This window comes from Piliocolobus tephrosceles, chromosome 1 (assembly GCF_002776525.5).
Source record: "Piliocolobus tephrosceles isolate RC106 chromosome 1, ASM277652v3, whole genome shotgun sequence".
NCBI classification, from domain to species: Eukaryota; Metazoa; Chordata; class Mammalia; order Primates; family Cercopithecidae; genus Piliocolobus; species Piliocolobus tephrosceles.
In genome coordinates, this window is record NC_045434.1 from 68,247,830 (window position 1) to 68,271,766 (window position 23,937).

At 43.1% G+C, this 23,937-nt stretch overlaps 1 protein-coding gene across 1 annotated transcript; it reads right to left on the bottom strand.

Moving 5' to 3' along the window:
* Positions 1 to 18,822: 18,822 nt before the first annotated feature.
* On the bottom strand, positions 18,823 to 21,220 carry RD3 (retinal degeneration 3, GUCY2D regulator). Its single transcript, XM_023198351.1, has 2 exons — positions 20,925 to 21,220; positions 18,823 to 19,114 (listed from the first exon to the last, which is right to left on the bottom strand). The coding sequence occupies exons 1-2, from the start codon at positions 21,218 to 21,220 to the stop codon at positions 18,823 to 18,825; spliced, it is 588 nt and encodes a 195-aa protein (XP_023054119.1).
* Positions 21,221 to 23,937: the final 2,717 nt, after the last annotated feature.

The following is a 23,937-nucleotide window of genomic DNA, read 5'->3' on the forward strand; positions in this document are numbered from 1 at the left end:
TTTCAAATATCTGGAAAGCCTTCCCAAGAAGGATAGATACAAACAAGCCCAGGCAGTGAAGACTACAATAAATAACTCTTCAATGCCCAGACACTGAAGAACATCTAATAGCATTATCACCATCTAGGAAAATATGGTCTCACCAGATGAACTAAATTAGGCACCAGGTACCAATCCTGGAGAAAGAGATATGTGATCTTCAAGATGGAGAATTTAAAATAGCTGTGTTGAGGAAACTTTAAGAAATTCAAGATAACACATAGAAGGAATTCAGAATTCTATCAGATAAATTTAACAAAGAGACTAAAATAATTTTTAAAAATCAAGCAGAAATTCTTGAGCTGAAAAATGCAGTTGGCGGCTGAGTGAGGTGGCTCACACCTGTAATCGCAGTACTTTGGGAGGCTGAGGCGGGCAGATCACCTGAGGTCAGGAGTTCGAGGCCAGCCTGGCCAACATGGTGAAACCCCGTCTCTACTAAAATACAAAAATTAGCTGGGTGTGGTCGTGGGCACCTATAATCCCAGCAACTTGGGAGGCTGAAGCAGGAGAATTGCTTGAACCCAGGAGATGGAGGTTGCAGTGAGCCAGGGTCACGCCATTGCACTCCTGCCTGGGTAACAACAGTGAAATTCTGGCTCAAAAAAAAAAAAAAAAAATGCAGTTGGCATACTGAAGAATTCATCAGGGCCCTTTAGCAGCATTGATCAAGCAGAAGAAAGAATTAGTGAGCTGGAAGACAGTTTATTTGAAAATACACAGAAGAGACAAAAGAAAAAATAAAAACGTACCTACAGGATCTAGCAAATAGCTAAAAAGGGCAAATCTAAGTGTTATTGGCCTTAAAGAGGAAGTAGAGAAGAGATAGGGGTAGAAACTTTATTCAAAAGGGATAACAGAGAACTTCCCAAACCTAGAGAAAGATATCAATATCCAAGTACAAGAAGGTTATAGAACACCAAGCACATTTAACCCAAAGAATGCCATCTCGAGACATTTAATAATCAAACTCCCAAAGGTCAAAGATAAAGAAAGGATCCTAAAAGCAGCAAGAGAAAATAAACAGATAATATACATTAGAGCTCCAATACATTTAGCAGCCGATTTTTCAGTGGCCAGGAAAGAGTGGCATGACATATTTGAAGTGATGAAGGAAAAAATCTTTTACCCTAGAATAGTATATTCAGCAAAAATATTCTTCAAACATGAAGGAGAAATACTTTCCCAGACAAATAAAAGCTGAGGGATTTCATCAACACCACACCTGTTCTACAAGAAATGCTAAAGGGAGTACTTCAATCAGGACATTAATGAGCAATAAGTGATCACCCAAAGGTACAAAACTCACCGGTAATAGTACACAGAATATTATAATGCTGTAACTGTGTAAACTACTCATCTTAAGTAGAAAGACTAAATGATGAACGAGGCTGGGTGCAGTCGGTGGCTCACACCTGTAATCCCAGCACTTTGGGAGGCTGAGGTGGGCAGATGACTTGAGGTCAGGAGTTCAAGACCAGCCTGGCCAACATGGCAAAACCCCATCTCTATAAAAAATACAAAAATCACTTGGGTGTGGTGGTGGGCACCTGTAATTCCAACTACTCAGGAGGATGAGGCAGGAGAATTACTTGAACCTGAGAGGTGGAGGTTGCAGTGAGCAGAGATTGCACTGCCACACTCCAGCCTGGGCAACAGAGTGAGACTCAGTCTCAAAAAAAAAAAAAAAAAAAAAAAGATGAGTCAATCAAATATAACTACAACAACTTTTCAAGATATAGTTGGTACAATAAGACATAAATAGAGACAATAAAAAGTTAAGCAAAGGGATGAAGTTAAGGCATAGAGTTTTTATTTGCTTTCTTTTTGATTGTTTCTTTATGCAAACAGTGTTAACTTGTTATCAGGTTAAAATGATGGGTTACCAGATAGTATTTGAAAGCCTCATGGTAACCTCAAACCAAAAAACATACAATGAAGACACAAAAAAATAAAAAACAAGAAACTAAATCATATCACCAGAGAAAATCATCATAACTAAAGGAAGACAAGAAGGAAAGAAGAAAGACTGACTAGGCTTAAAAAGAGAAAAACAAACAAGAAGGAAGAAAAAAAAACACAAAACAACCGGAAAACAAATAACAAAATGGCAGGAGTAAGTCCTTACTAATCAATAATAATATTAAATGTAAATGGACTAAACTCTCAAGTAAAAGGCATAGAGTGGCTGAACAGATGAATAAACAAGACCCATTGATTTATTTCTATAAAAAACACACTTCACCTGTAAAGACCCACATAGACTGAAAATAAAGGGATGGAAAAAGATATTCCATGCCAATGAAAACCAAAAAAGAGCAGGAGTCGCTATACTTATGTCAAATAAATAGATTTCAAGACCAAAACTATAAGAAGAGGCAAAGAAGGTCACTATATAATGATAAACGGGTCAATCCAGCAAGAGAATATAACAATTTTAAATATATATGCACCCAACAGTGGATCACCCACATATATAAAGCAAATATTATTGGAGATAAAGAGAGAGATAGTCGTTGATACAATAATAGCTGGAGACTTCAGCACCCCACTTTCAACATTGGACAGGTCTTCCAGACAGAAAATCAACAAAGAAACATCAGACTTAATCTACACTGCAGACCAAATGAATCTAATAGATATTTACAGAACATTTCATCCAATAGCTGCAGACTACACATACTTTTCCTCAACACATGATTATTCTCAAGGATAGACCATATGTTAGGTTATGAAACAAGTCTTAAAACATTCAAACAAATTTAAGCATCTTCTCTGACCACAACGGAATAAAACTAGAAATTAACAGCATGAGGAGCCTTGGAAACTATGCAAATACATGGAAATTAAACAATATGCTCCTGAGCGACCAGTGGGTCAATGAAGAAATTTAGAAGGAAATTGAAAAGCTTCTTGAAACAAATGATTATGGAAACACACATAGCAAAACATAGGTTACAGCAAAAGCAGTTCTAAGAGGGAATTTATAGCTACAAGTGCCTACATCAAAAATGAGGAAGACTTTCTTTCTCTTTCTTTCTTTCTTTTCCCTTCCTTCCTTCCTTCCTTCCTTCCTTCCTTCCTTCCTTCCTTCCTTCCTTCCTTCCTTCCTTTCTTTCTTTCTTTCTTTCTTTCTTTCTTTCTTTCTTTCTTTCTTTCTTTCTTTTTCTTTCTTCGTCGTCTTGAGACAGTCTCACTCTGTCACCTATCACCTGGGCTGGAATGCAGTGGCACAATCACAGCTTACTGCAGCTGAGACCTTCCAGGCTCAGGTGATCTTCCCACTTCAGCCCCCTCAAGAAGCTGGGACTACAGGTGTGTGCCACCACACCCGGCTAATTTTTTTAAAGAGATAGGGCTTTGCCATGTTTCCAAGGCTGGTCTCAAACTCCTGAGCTCAAGTGACCTGCCTACCTCTGCCTCCCAAAGTGCTGGGATTACACGCGTGAGCCACCCAGCACTTCAGGAAAACTTCAAATAAACAATCTGACAATGCATCTTAAAGAACCAGAAGGTGGCAGGGGGTGAGCTAGGCTAAGAAAACAAAAAAAGAACTAGAAGAGCAAGAGCAAACCAAACCTAAAATTGGTAGAAGAAAAGAAATAATAAAGATCACAGCAGAAAGAAATAAAATTGAAATAAAAAATACAAAAGATCAATAAAACAAAAGGTTGTTGTTTTGAAAAGTTAAACCAGGCTGGGCATGGTGACTCATGCCTGTAATCCCAGCACTTTGGGAGACCGAGGCGGGTGGATCACCTGAGGTCAGGAGTTCGAGACCAGCTTCCGTGATGTGCTTATTTCACATTGCATGCTCGTATCAAAACATATCATGTACCCCATAAGTATATACACCTATTATGTACCCACAAAAATTAAAAATAATTTCTGAAACTGGCTTTTCTTTTTTTGCTTGTTGTTGTTTTTGCTGCAAGTGTTTAGCACTGAAGAGTACAATGACTATTAGTACAGTTTGGCATCACTGCCTTTATTCATGCTAAGGTGTCAGAAGAAAACTGATCAGTAAAAACAACCATTGCTTGTGCATTATCAGTGCCATTGTCAATACAATGAGAAAGCAAAATGACATATTACTATGAAAATAGTTTTTTTCTCTTAGACACCTTGGAAGGGTTTTAGGACCCTAGAAGTCCACAGACCACACTTTTGAACATGGCTGCTCTACATGAACCTCCATTACTCCTCTACCCCAGAACTACTGCCTACGCCCCTAAAAAGCTTTCCAAACCAAGCAACATATTATGTTTCTCAGATTAACATCTAACACGGCACTAGCAGCAAATATTCTGCTTCCACCTCCTGTAAATCAGTCATTTTTCTACAGCATAGATCTCTCATCCGCTTGCTTCAAAATCTCCAAACAGGTCCAAGTTTATGTAACAATTTAGTAGAAGATGAAGATTGCATTTTAAATCAGTAAGGAAAGCATAGATGATTAAATGGTGTGAGGAAAATTGGGTAAACATTGGGAAAAATTGTATTACGTTCCAGTATATATCAAAATAAGTCTAAATGATTATTGATTTACTTACTAAAAATTAAACCATAGATGAGTTAGGAATAAAGATAATATGTATCTGAGTACGGGATGGGAAGTCTACTTAAACACATAAATCCATGCATTTCTGGTCAATTGATATTTGACAAAGGTGCTAAGAACACACAATGGAGAAAGAATAATTTCTTCAATAAATGATGGGAACACTGGATATCCACATGCAGAAGAATGAAATTAGGTCCTTATGCCATATACAAAAATAAACTAAAAATAGATTAAAGACCTCAATATTTGCAAACCATACATCCAATAAGGGGTTAATATCCAAAATATAGGCCGGGCGCGGTGGCTTAAGCCTGTAATCCCAGCACTTTGGGAGGCCGAGACGGGCGGATCATGAGGTCAGGAGATCGAGACCATCCTGGCTAACACGGCGAAACCCCGTCTCTACTAAAAAATACAAAAAACTAGCCGGGCGAGATGGCGGGCTCCTGTAGTCCCAGCTACTCCGGAGGCTGAGGCAGGAGAATGGCGTAAAACCCGGGAGGCGGAGCTTGCAGTGAGCTGAGATCCGGCCACTGCACTCCAGCCCAGGAGACACAGCAAGACTCCGTCTCAAAAAAAAAAAAAAAAAAAAAAAAAAAATCCAAAATATATAAGGAAGTCAAACAATTTACTAAAAAGAAATCAACCCAATTAACAAATGGAGAGAAAAATTAGCTGAGTGTGGTGGCGTACACCTCTAGTTTCAGCTACTTGGGAGGCTGAGGTGGGAGGATCATTTGAGCCCAGGAGGTTAAGGCTGCAATGAGCCATGATCGTGCCACTGCACTGCAGCCTGGGCAACAGAGTGAGATCTTGTCTCAAAAAATAATAATAATAATAAATAAATAATGTACCAAAGACCTAAATAGACACTTCTCAAAAGAAGACATACCAACAGATATGACCAACAGATATATGAAAATGGCCAACAGAGATATGAAAATATGTTCAGTATCTTTAATCATAAGGGGAATGCAAATTAAAACCACACTAAGACGTCACCTAACACTTGTCAGAATTACTACTATAAAAAATCAAAGATAACAAATTTTGGTAAGAATGTGAAGAAGGGAGAACCTATGTACACTGTTGGTGGGAATATAAATTGGTACAGCCATCATGGCAAACAGTCGGAAGCTTCCTCAAAAAATTAAAAATAGAGCTACTATGTGATCCAGCAATCCCAGTTCTGGATATACATCTATAAAAAAATGAAATCAGTATGTTTGTACTATAATGTTCATTGCATCAGCCAAGATGTAAAATCAACCTATGTGTCCACCAACAGATGAATGAATAAAGAAACAAATATATATCACATTATACAGACACATACACACACACCCATACATACATATATAATGGAATACTATTCAGCCTTATAAAGAAGGAAATCCTGTCCTTCTTTATAACATGGATAAATTGTGACAACATGGATAAATCGGAACCTGGAGGACATTATACCAAACGAAATAGACCAGGCCCAAAAAAACAAATTCTGCATGATCTCACTTATATACAGAATCTTGAAAAGAACTGAGAGAGAGAGGGAGAGAATGGTTGCCAGGGATTGGAAGGGAGGGGAGGAGGAGATGGGGAAATGTTGATCAGAGGGTGATATGGTTTGGCTATATCCCCACCCAAATCTCAACTTGAATTGTATCTTCCAGAATTCCCACTGTTGTGGGAGGGACCCAGGGGGAGGTCATTGAATCATGGGGGCCAGTCTTTCCCATGCTATTTTCATGATAGTAAACAAGTCTCATGAGATCTGTTGGTTTTATCAGGGGTTTCCAGTTTTGTTTCTTCCTCATTTTCTCTTGCTGCTGCCATGTAAGAAGTGCCTTTCAACTCCTGCCATGATTCTGAGGCCTCCCCAGCCATGTGGAACTGTAAGTCCAATTAAACCTCTTTTTATTCCCAGTCTCAGGTATGTCTTTATCAGCAGCATGAAAACAGACTAATAGAGAAGATATAAAGTTTCAGAATGAATAAGTTCTGGAGATCTATCGTATGGCATGGTGACTGTAGTTAATAATTCAAGGTATACTTGAAAACTGCTAAGAGAGTAGATCTTGAATGTTCTCATCACACACAAAAAATAAGTATGTCAGGTGATTAATATGCTAATTGGCTTAATTTAATCATTTCATAATTAAACATATATTAAAACATCTTATCCTGTACTATAAATATATATAATTTTTATTAACTATACATTATTGAAGCTGAGGGAAAAAAAAAAACATTTGAAACTGGACTCTAATGGAATAATTGATTTTTCTTTTCTTTTTTTTTTTTTTTTTTTTTTTTTTTTGAGACAGAGTCTCCCTCCGTCACCCAGGCTGGAGTTCAGTGGCCCAATCTTGGCTCACTGCAACCTCTGCCTCTGGGGTTCATGCAGTTCTCCTGCCTCAGCCTCCCAAGTAGCTGGGATTAAAGGTATGCGCCACCATGCCTGGCTCACTTTTTACTTTTTTTTTTTTTTAGTACAGATAGTGTTTCACCATGTTGGCCAGGCTGGTCTCAAACTCCTGACCTCAAGTGACCCACCTGCCTCAGCCTCCCAAAGTTCTGGGATTATGGATGTGACCCACCACACCAGCCTATAATTGATAATTTTTAAAAAGCACTGTAAAATATTAAAAGGACCTACTGCTTTGGGAGGCCAAGGCAGGACAACATAGCAAGACCCTGTCTCTACCAAAAGTTTAAAATTTTTAGAAAATTAACTGGGTGTGGTGGTGCATGCTGGTAGTCCCAGCTACTTAGGAGGCTGAGGCCGCATGGTCACTTGAACCCAGGAGTTTGAGGCCGCAGTGAGGTAGGATCACATGCACTGTTCTCCAGCCTGGGTAACAGAACAAGAAGGATTCCTGTCTTGATTTAAAAAGAAAAAAAAATTTTTTTAATTAAAAGGTAAATTGAAACTGGAAAAGAAAGTCACAATATGTATAATAGACCAAAATTTAATGTTTTTAATATTTGCAGTCTGCTATAGTTTGGATGTTTGTTTACTCCAACCCTCATGCTGAAATTTGATCTCCAAAGCTAAAGGTGGGGCCCAGTGGGAGATGTTTGGGTCACACAGGTCGACCCCTCATGAAGAGATTAATGTCCTCCCTTGGGAGTGAGTCAGTTCTCACTCTTTGAGCTCCTGAGAAAACTAGTTGTTAGAAAGAGCCTGGCCTCTGTCCTCCCTTCTCTTGCTTTCTGTCTTGCCATGTGATTTCTGCACACACAGGCTCCCCTTTGCCTTCCATCATGAGAGGAAACAACCTGAGCCCCTCACTAGATGCTGATGCTAGGTCTTGAACTTTCCAGTCATCAGAATCATGAGCCAAATAAACCTTTTATCTTTATAAATTACCCAGCATCTGGTGCTTCTACATAGCAACACGAAAGTTCCTAAGACAAATTAGAGAAAGAGATAGCCAAAATGTTTGACTAGGTAATTTACGTGATAATGCACATTGCTAATACACGTTCCTTTTCATGTTCAATCTTTCTTGTAATGAAATAAATGTAATTAAAATAACATTTTTATCCTACCAAACTAGCAAAGAGAGAAAAAAACCAATATTGCTGAGGGATCAGCTACCCCAGTTCCCTGCTGGAGTCTGATTCCCCTCCCAAAAAAGTAGGCTGACTATAGTGACTTGCTTGATCTATAGGACAAAGCAAAATGATGTCTTAAAACGTCCATAGCCAGCTTTTAATGAGCCTATAGCTTCTGCCTGGACTGTTTGCTCTTGGAATACTCTCTGTCCTTCAGAACCCAGCCACCATGTGTGAAAAGCCCAAGTCACATGGAGTGGGCAAATGGCCAGGAAAGATCTGCTTCCTATGTGGGTCAAGTTAGCATCCTCAGCTAAAGAAGTGTGTGTTCTTTCTTAGATGTCTTAGCCATTCGGGGTAAATGGACCTGAAATATCTCAGGAGGCAGCGAAGCCATATGTATTATCCATTCTCAGGCTGTCTGTGTTGGTAGTGGTGGTTTGTCTATATCAATCAGTCCATAAAAATAAAAAATGACAGCCAACAGAATAACAGAATAACACCTACGGAAATAGAAAAGAGGAAGAAAAAATGAATTATACTTCTCTTTTGGAGCTCTCCTGTGAGAACAAAGCTGGGATTGATATTTTTCTGAGGCCAACTGATTATGGCCATCAAAATTCCAAGTCATGAGAGGCACACAGTTTTGGCTATTCAGCATTAGACAGTAAGTTATCCTAAACAAAAACATCTCCAGGCAAAGAGAAGAGAAATCAAGTACTGTGCTTTTGGTAGCTGTGGATTTGCTAAGTTGTTCCTAGAGCAGCATCACATTGCAAAAGAAGCAGTTTTTCAGGAATCAAGAGAACTAGGTTCAAGTTATTGCCAGAGAGGCAGAGAGGCCTCTACAGCTGATGAGAAATCGGTTCAGGTTCTGGCTATGCCTGCTACTCTCTTTACAACCTTGGAAAAAGTCAACCATCTAAATCTCTGCTTCCGTACCTGTAGAATGGGGATAAAAATACCTGCCTCATCATGTTGTTTGTGAGGATAAAATGAGATAATGCATGCACCATGCTCAGCATGTGCCTTATTCACATAGTAAGTGTCCCAAAATGGTGGGTCATTTTCTTGCTACTGTTGCCAGTGATTTGCTGTTTGATGGTGGGCAAATTGATTAGCTCCTGGCTACACTGGAAAGGATGTTGCTTCCTCGTCTACTTCCCAGAATTAGTGTGGAGGTCAAATGAGAAAATGAATTGAAGGAAAGCAATGTGATGTGGTGTTAGGTGGGAGGCATCCAAGCTGAGCCTCAGGAAGCAGAGGCTACACCATGGGGACAGGTCACTGAGGACCCAGAGGCAAGTGAGCAGGTGGAAAATAAGAGCACACACATAACACAGCAAGGAGCCTTTGAACACCTTTCTGGTTTCAGGAGCTTTATATGCCTTGATTTCAGTTAATTTCCACAACCACGGTGTCATGCAAATATTGTTACTCAAATGAGAAAACTGAGACTCAGCAAAGTTAAATAGCCAAGGTCACACTGTTTGTAGATGTCACAGCAGGTGCTCCATGTCTGCAGCTGGGAGAGGATGTGATGCTGCAGGTCTCTTGTCCTGCCAGAGGGTATCCTGGGCAAACCTGCAAAGGGAGGCTGCTTCCAGCTGTAGAAGAATGGTGCACTCAGAGCCCAGTCTGCTCTGGTACAGGCGCTGATCCATGGGGATCTCACAGCCAGCACAATGGACTCTCTGGCTGAGCCGCCCATGACCACCAGGGGGCCTTCACGGAACCTCTGCAAATAAGAACAAACTTGATTCCCAGGACTGGCTGGCATCTGAAGATGGCTTTAAGCCCAATGGTCAAACATGTCACTTTACCAGTTCTGAGGACAAGGGCAGCACCTACACCCTCCCACTCACATTTACTAGCTCCAGCTGCCTCCGTCCCAGTTCTACCACTTGGCACAAGAAGAAGGAAAGAAACAATTCCCTACAACCCATTCCCAGACAGCTATTTCTACCTGCTGGATTACAGCTTTCTCTTTCTCTTTCTCTTTCTCTTTCTCTTTCTCTTTCTCTTTCTCTTTCTCTTTCTCTTTCTATCTCTATCTCTTTCTTATCTTTCTCTTTCTCTTTCTCTGTCTCTCTCTTCTCTCTCTCTCTCTTGCACACACACACACACACATACACCCCTTATGAATAGTGTCCATAAAAGACACCAGATCATTTTCATCCTATGTAACTGTATTCTTGCAGGTTTATAAGAAAAAGCTCAGATCGTATCACCCTCTCCATTTTCTAGTTGCTATAAAATGGCATTTGCAGCACTCTTGACAAGATACATCTCAGCCGGGTGCCGTGGCTCATGCCTGTAATCCCAGCATTTTGGGAGACTGAGGCGGGTGTATCACTTGAGGTCAGGAGTTCAAGACCAGCCTGGCCAATATGGTGAAACGCTGTTTCTACTAAAAATAAAATATTAGCCGGGCATGGTGGCATGTGCCTGCAACCCCAGCTATTTGGGAGGCTGAGGGAGGAGAATCACTTGAACCCAGAAGGCAGAGGTTACAGTGAGCCAAGATTGCGCCACTGCACTCCACTCCAGGCTGGGCAACAGAGCAAGACTGTGTCTCAAAAAAAAAAAAAGAAAAAAAAGTACTCTCATCTTCAAGCATTTCCTGAATGCTGCTAAGGAGATGATAAACATCCATCATAGCTGATTAACATCTATGTGATAAACATCTTTGCAACCATCTGTCTCTAACATAGGATCACATAAGGCCATTGTAATAGGTCCAAAGTGTATTAATCTATTGAAATGAAATCATTCGTGATGTGTTAGATAGATTCAGTTGTGCCAACAGAGAATTTCCTGATTTCTCCAGAAAGAATCATCTAAACCATGGTTTTCAGCCTTGGCTGCACAATGGAATCACCTAGAAAACTTTAGAAAAACTGATGCCTGGGTCCCGTCCCAAGTTTCTGATTTAATTGGTCTGAGATGTGGCCTGGGCACCAGATAATCTAATGTGCAGCCAAGCTTGAAAACCACAGATCTAAAAGATGAGGGAAATTGGGCTCAAGGGCAATGATTAAAGAGCCGGGTCTGGACACTCCAGAGGAAGGAAGGTGAAAAGTGCTCTTCAGTGTGTTCAATTGACTTTCGGTTACCCATACTAATTGAAGAGAAGACTGTCACAGACAACTGTAAGATCTTAAACTTGAAAGTTCTTTTATAGTGGAAGGCATTTGATCTTATTTAAACCTCACTACAAGCCTGGGCGGTAGAAAGATATCTATGCTTCTCTAATAGATAAGGAACAGGAGCCTCAAGAGAGTGAATGATTTGCAAAGATGTAAGTGGCAGAATAATTTCATCAGAACTATAATCTGGAATGTTCAATAGCCTCAAAATTCAAACAATTTTATCTAGACAGTTAATTTCCTTTTGTTCCCCTGAGTAAGAGCAAAATTTGCTCATGAGTAAAAAAAACCAAAAACCAACCAACCAACCAAACAACAACAAAAACAGAAAGCCTTTAAAGACAAGATGGAGTGGCAGAGAAGAAAACAAACAAACAAAAAAATGAAAAGTTTATCAGAAAGCAATAATAGTGAACTGACTTCATAGTAGGGAAAATGAATGGCTGTCATTTCTTCCTGTATATATCTACAAGCAGAAGGTTGATATGGCAACGGACGGCTAGACAAAGCAACTTTCTCATTTTCCCACCCATGAGACCTTCAGTTGGAACCTTATTTGTTGTCTTTGAAGCAAGAATAAAGGTAGGATGGAAGCTTCTGCAAATTACTTTGATATGAGATTAAAGGTAATTTTAAGGTCTTTGGAAGAACTGAGATGATATTACAGCAGTCAGTGATAATGAAAACCATTTTAATATTAAGCTATTCAGATTTTCAAAGAGTACATCTTTTGACCCTTTGAGATTTCAGGTTGCTCTCTTATTGAGAACTTTGGGAGTTGATTTCAGGGTCGGCGGGGGCATCTCATATATTTTCCCATCCACCTTCTTGTAGCAACAACACCCCCTTTTCACTTCATGTGGTCCTACTGGGGCTGTGATCTGGTGCCCCAAATTCCCAGAGGGGCACATGATCCAGGCTAGGTCACTCTTAGCACCTCATTCCCCAGCAATAGTAACTGGTCCAAGGGTGGTAGACATCCCAACTAGGGGGAATCAAGGTGTATGTTGGTTACAGATCAGTTACTCCAACATCTGCAAAGATAAACTTCACATCTCAGTGGTTTAACAAATAGAAGTATATTTGTAATTCATGTAAGTCCAATATGGCCTTCCATATGGTCATTCAGGGACTCAGGCCCCTTTCGTCTTGTGACTGCCCTCTCTTCTTGGGTATCAGAATCCAGCATGATGGGGAAAGAGGACAGAGAATCACTTTTGGAAGGTTTTTAATGGGCCAAACTGGAATAGAGGCTTTCACATCTGCTCATATTCTATTGGCCAAACTTGGTCACATGACTACTGCCAGGGAAAGGGAGGCTGAACTCTAGTTGTGAGTTCAGCAGAATGAAGAAGCGGGTTTGGTGACTAGCTCACCAGGCTCTGCCACAAGGTCTTCCTCTGGGATTAGTGTATGGGTGTTGGGAGTGCCAAACTAGGGACATGTTAGCCTGAACTTCCATCAGCCATCTTTTCTAGTTGCAGGGAGGGATATGATCACACTAAAAGAGGTGATTAAGAGTCAACCACCACACAGAAGAAGGCAGAGCTAAGAGGTGGAAAAAAAAGAGAGGGAGAAGGGGAGGAAGAGAAGAGAGACTGAGAGAAGAAGGAAAAGAGGAGGAGGAGGAGGAGAGAGAGCACATTCCATTGCGCTCAGGTTTGGTCAGTAACAACCCTGAACTTCCCATTTATGGGTGCCATCAGGACCAGCTAGATAACTTGCAGCTACATAAGGGCAAAATTAAATTTGGAGACCTTTATTAAAAAATCATTAATAATTTCAAGACAACAAGAGTCTTATCTAGCTGGCAGGCTTATGGGTAACCACACCCCTGACCCATCTCCTTTATAATTATTACACATGGAGTCGTTCAGTACATACTTGATGAGCAAAGGAATGCATTCTTAGGTTTTTGACTACTGTGTGAGTGACATATCTTGAGCTACACAAACTGAAGTGAGACATGAGCACCGTAGTGCCTCAAAGAATTTATAATGAATGATATAGATGTATCATAATCGCCTCAGTGTTCACTCACCTCTTCACTCTGCCTGTGTCCTAGATAGGCTCTCTATGTCGGTGTCCCTATGCACCCATCTGTTAAGCGCATTTGTAAAGTACCTACTGTGTACCCAGAAGGTGAGGACACAGAAGTAAAAGACCCGCTTCCTCCACTTAAGGATTTCACAAACTACTGGAGGTGGGGGAACAGCAAAGTGGGAGGAAGAAGCAACAGCAAAAGCATGTGCATTTACATCACTTTGTGATAAGTACAGTGATAGAGCAGTTGGGAGCTGTTCCGAGAACACAGAAGGATCTATAATGTTGACAGCATGTGGAAGGAACTCTGGCTTCCAGTTCTAGGTAGCCATATGATGCCCAATCTGAAACAAAACATAATGCACCTCAATCCCTGATCCAGACCAAGTGAGATAATATGAGTGAAAGCACTTTGTAAACTGTAAAGGGTCATTCAAATGTTAATAAAAGAGTTTCTTGATGACAAAGTCTTTTCTGTCCATAGCAATATTATTGGGCTGGCTTATTTGGATAAAGTACACATTTCCCTGTTCCTTTTGCAGTTTGGAGCTTTTTTTTTTTCCTAGTGGTTTGATTTCTTTTCTACTAAGGAGAGGCTAACTTCAACTGTATCCCCCTTTGCCCTGGATTTGCCTATGGCCCTGACCGGGTGCCAGAAGTGGCTTCGAAGCAGTTAGCAGCAGTGCTCAGTTCACACAGAGAGGAACAGCTTGTTACTGGAATGTAATTTTCCCTGAATCAAATCCTAGCTGAGATGGGAGACTGAGCTGGAAAACTTCCAAGTTTTACTGCAGAGCTTTAAGAATATTGTGTTTGTTCCAACAAGGGAATTGTAACTGGAATGCAATACAATAAAATGTTAAAGAAAACACTTTCCAACTTCTATTGACTTGTGAACAGCTTTTACAGTTATATAAAAACTTGCACATTTTAGAAACTTAAATTATTATTTTTACCTTGAACACGATAAAGAAATAATTTTTGTTTTTGTCTTTAGCACCTTAATGTTATAATGCTAATTTGATGCAATATGTAATAATATTTGTAAAGGGAAACAGATGTCAATTTCCCCTTTTAACAAATGAGTCAAGGTAATAAATCAAAATAATTGTCTAAAAATAATTTGTTGGCTGGGCATGGTGGCTCACGCCTGTAATCCCAGCACTTTGGGAGGCCAAGGCGGGTGGATCATGAGGTCAGGAGATCGAGACCATCCTGGCTAACATGGTGAAACCCCGTCTCTACTAAATATACAAAAAATTTAGCTGGGTGTGATGGCGAGCACCTGTAGTCCCAGCTACTTGGGAGGCTGAGGCAGGAGAATGGCGTGAACTCGGGAGATGGAGCTTGCAGTGAGCAGAGATCGTGCCACTGCACTCCAGCCTGGGTGACAGAGTAAGACTCCGTCTCAAAAATAAATAAATAAATATACACATACATACATATATAAAATAAAAATAATTTGTCTATGAATAAATTTTGAAGTAACATTGTGTTTTGTTGGGAGACCATATGAATATTAAGACATAGACTGAAATTTAACTATGTGATGAACAATGGCATCAAAAATAGACAAACTTTTTTCATTATCTGCCGTTGGAATTCTTAAGATTTCCCCTGAGTTATTTTGATAAATGTTAGTGTTTTGTTCCTAAATGGCAAGAAAAAGGGAGAAGATTTTAGGTTGCTATTTGCAAGCACGTCCTAGAAAATAAAACATATGATGCGACAAGGATTTTCATCAAATGAAAAGTCAGATTATATATATTGTCACTATCAATTTTTTTTTTTTTTTTTTGAGACAGAGTCTGGCTGTGTCACCCAGCTGGAGTGCAGTGGTGCCATCTCAGCTCACTGCAACCTCCACCTCCTGGGTTCAAGCGATTCTCCTGCCTCAGTCTCCCGAGTAGCTGGGATTACAGACATGTGTCTTCATGCCCGGATAATTTTTGTATTTTTAGTAGAGATGGGGTTTCACCATACTGGCCAGGCTGGTCTCAAACTCCTGACTTCATATGATCTGCCCCCCATGGCCTCCCAAAGTGCTGGGATTACAGGTGTGAGCCACCGTGCCTGGCCCACTATCAATTTTTAACATTACTTTTCAAAGTACGAAGGAATCTTGGTTCCAACTGTGGAAGAATTTTAATCAAATAACATGACAAGGATCTGAGTAAAGAGTATCATTAGGCTAATTTGCAGAATTTTTATCATTTGTGTTCAGTCATTAGCTTATTGCATGTTAAGATGAATGTTCCATAAGCACTCTATCTTTAAACAATGCTTCATTATGGAATTACATAATACTATATGACCACTGTAAAACAAGCTGCAAATAAAATATAATAAAATAACAACAACAACAAAAATAAAACAAACTTTCTTCTCAATGTATGGGACTTGGTTAGATCCTTGTTCAAAGGAATAAACGGCAAGAATCATTTCTTGGGAACAGGGAAATGTGAATATAGACAGGGCATTAGGTAATATTAAAGAATTACTGTTAATTTTGTTAGGAGTGATAATGGTAGTATAGTTATACAGGAAGAAGTTCTTAAACCTATGCAGTGCATACTGAAGTATTCAGGGATTAAGTGTGACAACATCTTGGGATTTATCTTAAAATACTCCACACACAAAAATAAAGAAAATGTTAGTAACTATTAAACTTTCATGATAGATATATGGGGCTTCTTAAACTTTTCCCTCTACATTTTTGTGTGTTTGAAGATTTTCATAGTTAAGTCAAAAAAAAAAAAAAAAAAAAATGTGGTCACCAAGTAGTACAAGCCTCCCTCCCACGCCCTCTAGTGGCTAGTGGTGTTGAGCTGGGTGCAAACAGGCTGGCTGCTGCAGTCTTGAACACACTCAACCTGTCCCCTCCAAAATACCGCCAGCCACTCATCAGATACTTACAAGGACACTCTCAAACTTTTTGTTCTTTTATTGTGGTTATTGAATTTTTAAAAATATGAATGGAAACAGACCTCATTAGTCCCTTTAACAACCTGAATCCAGAGGAACAACTTCTGGACCCACATGAATTTGAGAGCCACCAGCTGGGATTGCTTGTAGTAGGACAACCAGTGTCTGAGGAGGCTGGTGGGTTCTGTCCACATGCCTGTGGCTGGAAGGGAAGGTTTTCATCGGCAACCAGTTACTTAAGCTTAAAAAAGAACACCACATTGAAAGTGTAAGGTCTTCCTTCTCTTTGGGGAGAATAGGTACATGTAAGGTGATAGGGAAGGAGAAAAATAGACATTCTCTTATCCAGCGTCCTTTGAATCTCTCTCCAGGTTAACCACTTCCTCTAAAACATTTGCTGACCCACACCCAGGGCACCGGGAAAGCCCACAGTGTGGAGGCCTTTTTCTAATTCTCCCCCAACACTTTTGCCCCTACCAGCTGAGCAGTCTGCCTACCAACAGTCACTTCTGCTTGTTCCAAAACGTTTATGCCAGTTGTTATTATTGTTATGATTAAAGTGCAAACCAAGAAAACGTAAGTGTAGAACTCCCACCAGATAAAACATATAGGTCACAGAAAAGCACAGCTTGGACCTGCATCAAAAGTTTGGCGGCCAGGCACAGTGGCTCATGCCTGTAATCCCAGCACTATGGGAGGCCACGGCGAGTGGATCACAAGGTCAGGAGTTTGAGACCAGTCTGGGCAACATAGGGAAGCCCCATCTCTAATAAAAATACAAAAATTAGCTGGGTGTGATGGTACGCGCCTGTAGTCCCAGCTACTCAGGAGGCTGAGGCAGGAGAATCGCTTGAACCCGGGAGGCAGAGGTTGTGGTGAGCCAAGATCACGCCACTGCACTGCAGCCTGGGCAACAGAGTGAGACTCAGTCTCAAAAAAAATAAATAAATAAATAAAAATAAAAATAAAAAAAAGTTTGGCAATCAAGTGAACTTTTTTATGTCTTCAAATAAAATATGTAAGATGTTTAAGATACATATTTTAAGTGATTCTCACATCTACCAATTATATTAATAAGCCAATCAACTGTTTCTTCTTGATATGTTGGATCAGAGGTTTTCCACCATCCTATGATTCTCTGTCCAAATTCAAGTGAAAATCCAAAAAAACTTCAAAAGGGAAGTTCAAAACCAAATCATTCAAAAAAACTTTTTTTCCCTGAGGGAATACACAGATTTCCACACACCACCCCCCCCCCCCCCGTTGATTATATCTCCTCCTATCATTTTATTTATGCTACTATTAAGGTCCACTTGCATTTTCTGCATGTGCACTGGTAGTTGAGGGTAGACACTTTCCCCACCCATCCCCCTCACACCCCACTTCAACCCCAGAGTGTGTGGGAAGGCCTCCTGGCCTTCCAGATTTTCCATGGATGATCCACACATTGGGTAATCCACACACCCATCATCAAGGCCTAACCATGTTAGAAAATGGAAGGACAATTAAGTCGGCAGGAAGCTCTTCTAGAACGTTTCACTCAGCTGCCTCAAGGTCAGTCAGGAGTTTGGGCATCACTTTCTGGAGAAAGCCACAGAGCAGGTGTGACCAGCTGCAGAAAGGGACACCCTGGAATTGAGAAGCCTGGGCTCTTTAGAGGAGCATCTGAAGACCTTGGAGCTTAACCTCTGGAAGAAGCTGTTCGGGACTGGCCACAGACCATGTGATGACATTGTGGCGTGGGGTAATGAGTAACCTACCTCCACCCCTAGCTACACTTCTTGGAGAGCAGCTTAGATTCTCATCCCAGTGCCAAGGTAAGAGATGGATCAGGCCACAGGTAGGTAGAGATGTAGCCTTTGGATCTGTCTCTTCATAGCCCAGGATTCCAAACTCAGGAACAGACACTATTTTTGCAGGAACAATCTCAGTGTTCATGAGCAGCTGGCTGCAGTTAAAGGCAAAACAAGTGTCCCTCTCTGAGCCTCAAGTTCCACATTTACTAGCTGAAAAGAGTGGATCTAATTGTCTCTCTGGTCCCTTCCAGCTGTGCCTGCCCATAAGGCTGTGACCCGTCTGCAGTGGTGAGCTCAGCCAGTCACTAGCAAGAATGGATACCATCCAACAGGTCCCTTAGCATTGGGGATGGGGGTAGGGGAGTGAAAGGGACATCCCTGAAATTGGGGTGAGAATCTAGGTCTTGCAAAAAGGCAGGGCAACTGTCCCCTTTTAGACAGAAGCAGGAGATGAGGATGGGGCAATGGTCTGTCTTTCAAAACCTTGAATCTGCCAGTTAGGGAAGGGGCTGCTCCCGCAGACTCGCGCAGGAGAGGGCGAGGGCGGTGCCGCTCTACGATCTAACTCGGCTTTGTGGCCAGAGGAGGAAGATGGAGCTTCATTTTACAGCAGCGTCTTGGGATGCGGCCGCCTCCTGGGTCTCCTCTTCAGGGTTAGGTGAGGAGGTTCCAGGGCCCGGCGCTCAGGTCACCGGCCTATCATTCCCCCTGCAGACCGCTCTGCTCCTGGGCAGGGGAGCGGCCGCGGTCAGTTGGCTTTGGGCGCCCGGAATTCGGGCATGCTCCAGGACCGCAGTGGCGGCGGCACGTCCCGCTCCACGTCCTCGGAGATGGTCCTGATGTCGCTGGCGAAGGGGGAGATGCGCGCGCGGGTCTTGAAGGTGGCCAGGCTGCCGCGGGGCCGCAGGCTCCACTGGCGCGTCAGCTTGTGGGCCTCCTCTTCCTGCTTCATCCTCTCCAGGACCTCCTGCAGCACCGAGCGGAAAATCTGGGACACCTCCTGCACCTCGGGCTCCTGCTCCGCCAGCAGCTGCCGGAACCTGGGCGGGAGGGGAGGGCGCTGGGGCCATTCATCCACAACAGCGGGCCTGGCACCCCGGGGCGTCTAACCCCGAGGGGCTGCCCGTGCATCCTCGTGGCCAGTTAGTCCACTCTACCCTGCTCCTGAAGCGAATCAGGAACCACCCCACGTTGCTACTGATTCAACTAATCCTGAGTTCAAATCTCAGCTCTGCCACTTCTGGCGTCTGAGATGACAGCTGCCTTTTTGTGGGCTATAATGAACTAAGGTACGTAAAGATCCTGACACTTACCTAAGGTTGTTGATGATACAGCATTAAGGGGAGCCCCTTGCAGTGGCAGCCTTACTGATGGGAGGCCTTTTGGCTAAGCCTCTCCTGTCTCTTCTCCACCCCCTGGTCAGCATGATCTTTCTGAAACCTATATCTGATTATGTCACTGCACCTGTGATATTCCTTCCAGGTGCGCTGTTTGCCATGCACAGGGGTCCCCTGATACTTTCCTGGAAGACTATGCACATCAGCTGGGAAGAATCACTTGTGGCCCCGACATGTCCCAGGTTCTCCCAAGGCCCTGTGTGGTTTCCCAAGTTGTTTACTCTGCCTAGGCTATCTTTGCTTAGAGCTCACAAGTTAATGTTAGCAAGTCTATTTAATACCAGGTTTCCTCCACCAGATTGAGAGTCAGGACTTCTCAGCAGTGACATGAGACCGGAAATGAGACAGGACAATCATGACCTGCGTGCACTCAGTCTTCCCCCTCACTTTTGAGGTTTCATTTGCCAGTCCAGGTGCCCTTTTCAGCAGCTCCACCCCATGACCCACCCCTGTCCCCAGGTGCTTCTGGAATAGATACACTTTGGGAGGCTTCTGCAGTCCAGATTCAGAAAGCTGGGGGAGGGTAGGTTCTCCACCTGGAGGAAAAAAGGGGAGGGGTGGTAAAAGCTCTACAGAAACCAAGGAGTGTGGACGGGGCTGAAGAAGGTGAATGGGGCTGAAGGAGAGGAGCTTTTAAAGAGAATTTCAAAGAAAAAGGTGTACAATAAATGCATATGTTGGTTAAAGGGATGGGTGAGGGAAGATTTTGGGAGACTAACAGGAATTTTAAGATGTTTTATTGTGGATTTATATTTCTTTACAAAGAGAAATGTAGATAAAGAACTTGAGTTATTTTGAAATTACTCGATGCTTCTTTGAGAACAGCACCAATCCTTCTGAGACAGGACCATGTGGTCACAGCTTCGGTAGGATTACATTTAAATTCAAGGAACATTGTTGCACCCAAGCTCTAAATGTGCAGTGCCTCAGAATTCTGTCTGAACCCTTCCTACACACACACACACACACACTCTACACACTCGCACACACACACACACACACACACACACACACACTCATCTGTGGGCAGACTAGCATGAAAGCTAACATAAGCTAGGATAATTAAGAATCTGATTTTGGAGAAATGTCTGGGAAAACTTCTCCAAGCAGGTAATACTGAAGGTAAACTGACGAAAGAAAAGAAGGCAGGTAAGTTAAAATCCAGGACAATAACAATCTGGGCAGGGAGAAGAGAAAACTCAAGGGTATTGTGTTCTCTTCAATCAAAACTCACATGCCTCCAGGAGCTGCCTCCTGCCTCCTGCTGGACCCCCAACCCTAGCCCAGCATTTCATGGTCTCTTTCAGATTCCTTTCCCCCTCTTGCTCCTTCTAACAGATAACTAGGTCATCCAGGCTCCCTGGCTCTAGTCCTGGTGGCTTCAGGCCCCTGCCACTGCAGCCACCTTTCCTAGAGCCTGCAGTCCAGCAGGGATCCCCATCCCAGTGCTCACCTGAGGATGGCAGGCCCACAATAGGATGGGTGGATCTTAACGCAGACATCCTCCAGCTGCAGCCGCTCACTGGGGCTGAGGTCATAGGTGGGCCGGGGTGTGCTGGCCAACCAGCTGTAGTCCACACCGGTGCAGACCTTCCTGACTGCAGTGCTGCGCTCCCGCTGCTGCTTCTCAGCCTCTCGCATCTGCCCTGTCAGCTCCATCATAAGTGTCTCCAGCACCATCTCAGCAGGGCTCCTGGAGGACAGTCGGGATGGGGCCTCGTTCCACCGAAACCATGAGATGAGAGACATAGCCCCTGGCCCTGCTGAGACAGGACAGGTGTGCATCTTTCCTGGGTCCCTGTTAGGTAGGGTGGGGAACCTGGGAACCCAAGGGGGAGAGAGGAGAGCTGGGACCCACGGGAGAAGACCTGCTCCGCCCTAATAGCTGAGTGGCCTCAAGTAGGTGGCTTAATTTCCCTGAGCAATCATTTCTAATTCTGTAAGACAAGATAGGGCTGTTGTGCCGGGTGCGGTGGCTCATGCCTATAATCCCAGCACTTTGGGAGGCTGAGGCCAGTGGATCACGAGGTCAGGAGATCAAAACCATCCTGGCTAACACGGTGAACCCCATCTCTACTAAAAATACAAAAAATTAGCCGGGCGTGGTGGCGGGCGCCTGGAGTCCCAGCTACTCTGGAGGCTGAGGCAGGAGAATGGCGTGAACCCGGGAGGCGGAGCTTGCAGTGAGCTGAGATCTGGCCACTGCACTCCAGCCCGGGCGACAGAGTGAGACTCCATTTCAAAAAAACAAAAACAAAAAACACAGGGCTGTTGTGAGAAGTAGCTGTGAATAAACGTTGTACACTGTAGGCATCACATAAAAGTAAGAGACTCTTGTGGTTATGATCCTTAGAGCATCTCCAGGATTGTGCCCAGAGAAAGGGCCTCCTGAATCCCCACTAACTCCCAACAAAGCAGGAAACGTATGGACTGTGGCTGAGCACAAGCTTTCCCTATGATTTAAGGGGAACACACACACACACTCACTCACATACACACACACACTCAGAACAGATACATCCTATGTCAGTGTACCGGGAAAACACCCTCAGTTTTTAAATGCCTCCAGCCTACTGATGAAAGACACTTAGAATTCTATGGGGTTAGCCAGCCATGGTGGCTCACGCCTGTAATCCCAACACTTTGGGAGGTCAAGGTGGGCAGATCACCTGAGGTCAGGAGTTCAAGACAAGCCTGACCAATGTGGAGAAACCCTGTCTCTATTAAAAATACAAAATTAGCCAGGCATGGTGGCACATGCCTGTAATCCCAGCTACTCAGGAGGCTGAGGCAGGAGAATTGCCTGAACCCGGGAGGCGGAGGTTGCAGTGAGCTGAGATCACACCACTGCACTCCAGCCTGGGCAACAACAGCAAAACTCTGTCTCAAAAAAAAAAAAAAAGAAAGAAAGAAAGAACTGTATGGGATTAACATTAACCTGAAAAAAACCAACTTATCCACCATTCATTCATTCATTCAGCATTAATCAAGCACTGTGTATACATCTACACATCTGTGGAGGGACATAAACACGAAAGGATGCCAGGATCCTGCTCTCCAGGACAGGCAATATTTGTTGAGTAAACGCTGCAACATCAATGGAGAGAGGGAACTCTGCTGGTGAAGCACAGAGTCAGCACTGATGTGGGAGGGGAAGCAGTGACCCTAGACGGTGAAAGGGGCCAGAGTGGACTGAGAAGTGAGTGTGAGCTTCAGACACGTGGGCTGATGGAGAAGGGGTCCCAGGTGGAGGCAGGATCCGGCCATAGAACAAGGTGAGACAGCTGGAGGTATGACAGCAGTGAGCCTAACTCATCATGGAGCCCCCATACGGGCCTGCTCAATACAAGTTTGGTGAAGGATAGACCGAGTAGATGAATGAATGAATGAATGAATGGGTGAATGAGCTACTCCATGACCTGTCAGATGTAGTCTGTGATTCTGACCACAGTGAAGGGAAATGACATTCCCGAGCTAAAGCCTGAAGGGGGTCTTCAAGGTGCCCCACTTCCCCTTTCTGCACCTTTCTCCCTCCAAGCAGTTCCCCCTTCCATGCACCAATGATCCCATTTCTGCTTAGACCCTCCATATGCAGAGAAAAGAGGTCAGATGAACTCAGTCTCAACGTCATGGTGATGAGGGAGATGTCACCTCCCTAGGACACTTGCATTTTTAGGCCACCTGCTGTGGGAAGTCAGGGACCCCAAATGGAGTGACCCGCTGAAGCTGCGGCAGAAGAACATAAATTGTGAAGATTTCATGGACATTTATTAGTTCCCCAAATTAATACTTTTATAATTTCTTACACCTGTCTTTATGGTAATCTCTGAACATAATTTGTGAAGATTTCATGGACACTTATCACTTCCCCAATCAATACCCTTGTGTTTCCTATGCCTGTCTTTACTTTAGTCTCTTAATCCCGTCATCTTTTTTTTTTTTTTTTTTTTTTTTTTGAGATGGAGTCTGGCTCTGTCGCCCAGGCTGGAGTGCAGTGGCCAGATCTCAGCTCACTGCAAGCTCCACCTCCCAGGTTCACGCCATTCTCCTGCCTCAGCCTCCCGAGTAGCTGGGACTACAGACACCCGCCACCTCGCCCGGCTAGTTTCTTGCATTTTTCAGTAGAGACGGGGTTTCACCGTGTTAGCCAGGATGGTCTCGATCTCCTGACCTCGTGATCCGCCCGCCTCGGCCTCCCAAAGTGCTGGGATTACAGGCTTGAGCCACCGCGCCCAGCCAATACCGTCATCTTAAGCTGAGGAGGATGAATATCGCCTCAGGACCCTGTGATTTTACCAACTGCACAAATTGTTTATAGAGCGTATGTGTTTGAACAATATGAAATCTGGGCACCTTAAAAAAAGAACAGGATAACAGCAATGTTCAGGGAACAAGAGAGGTAACTTTGAACTGGCCGCTGGTGAGGCGGAGGGAACAGAGCTATATTTCTCCTCTTTCATAAGCAA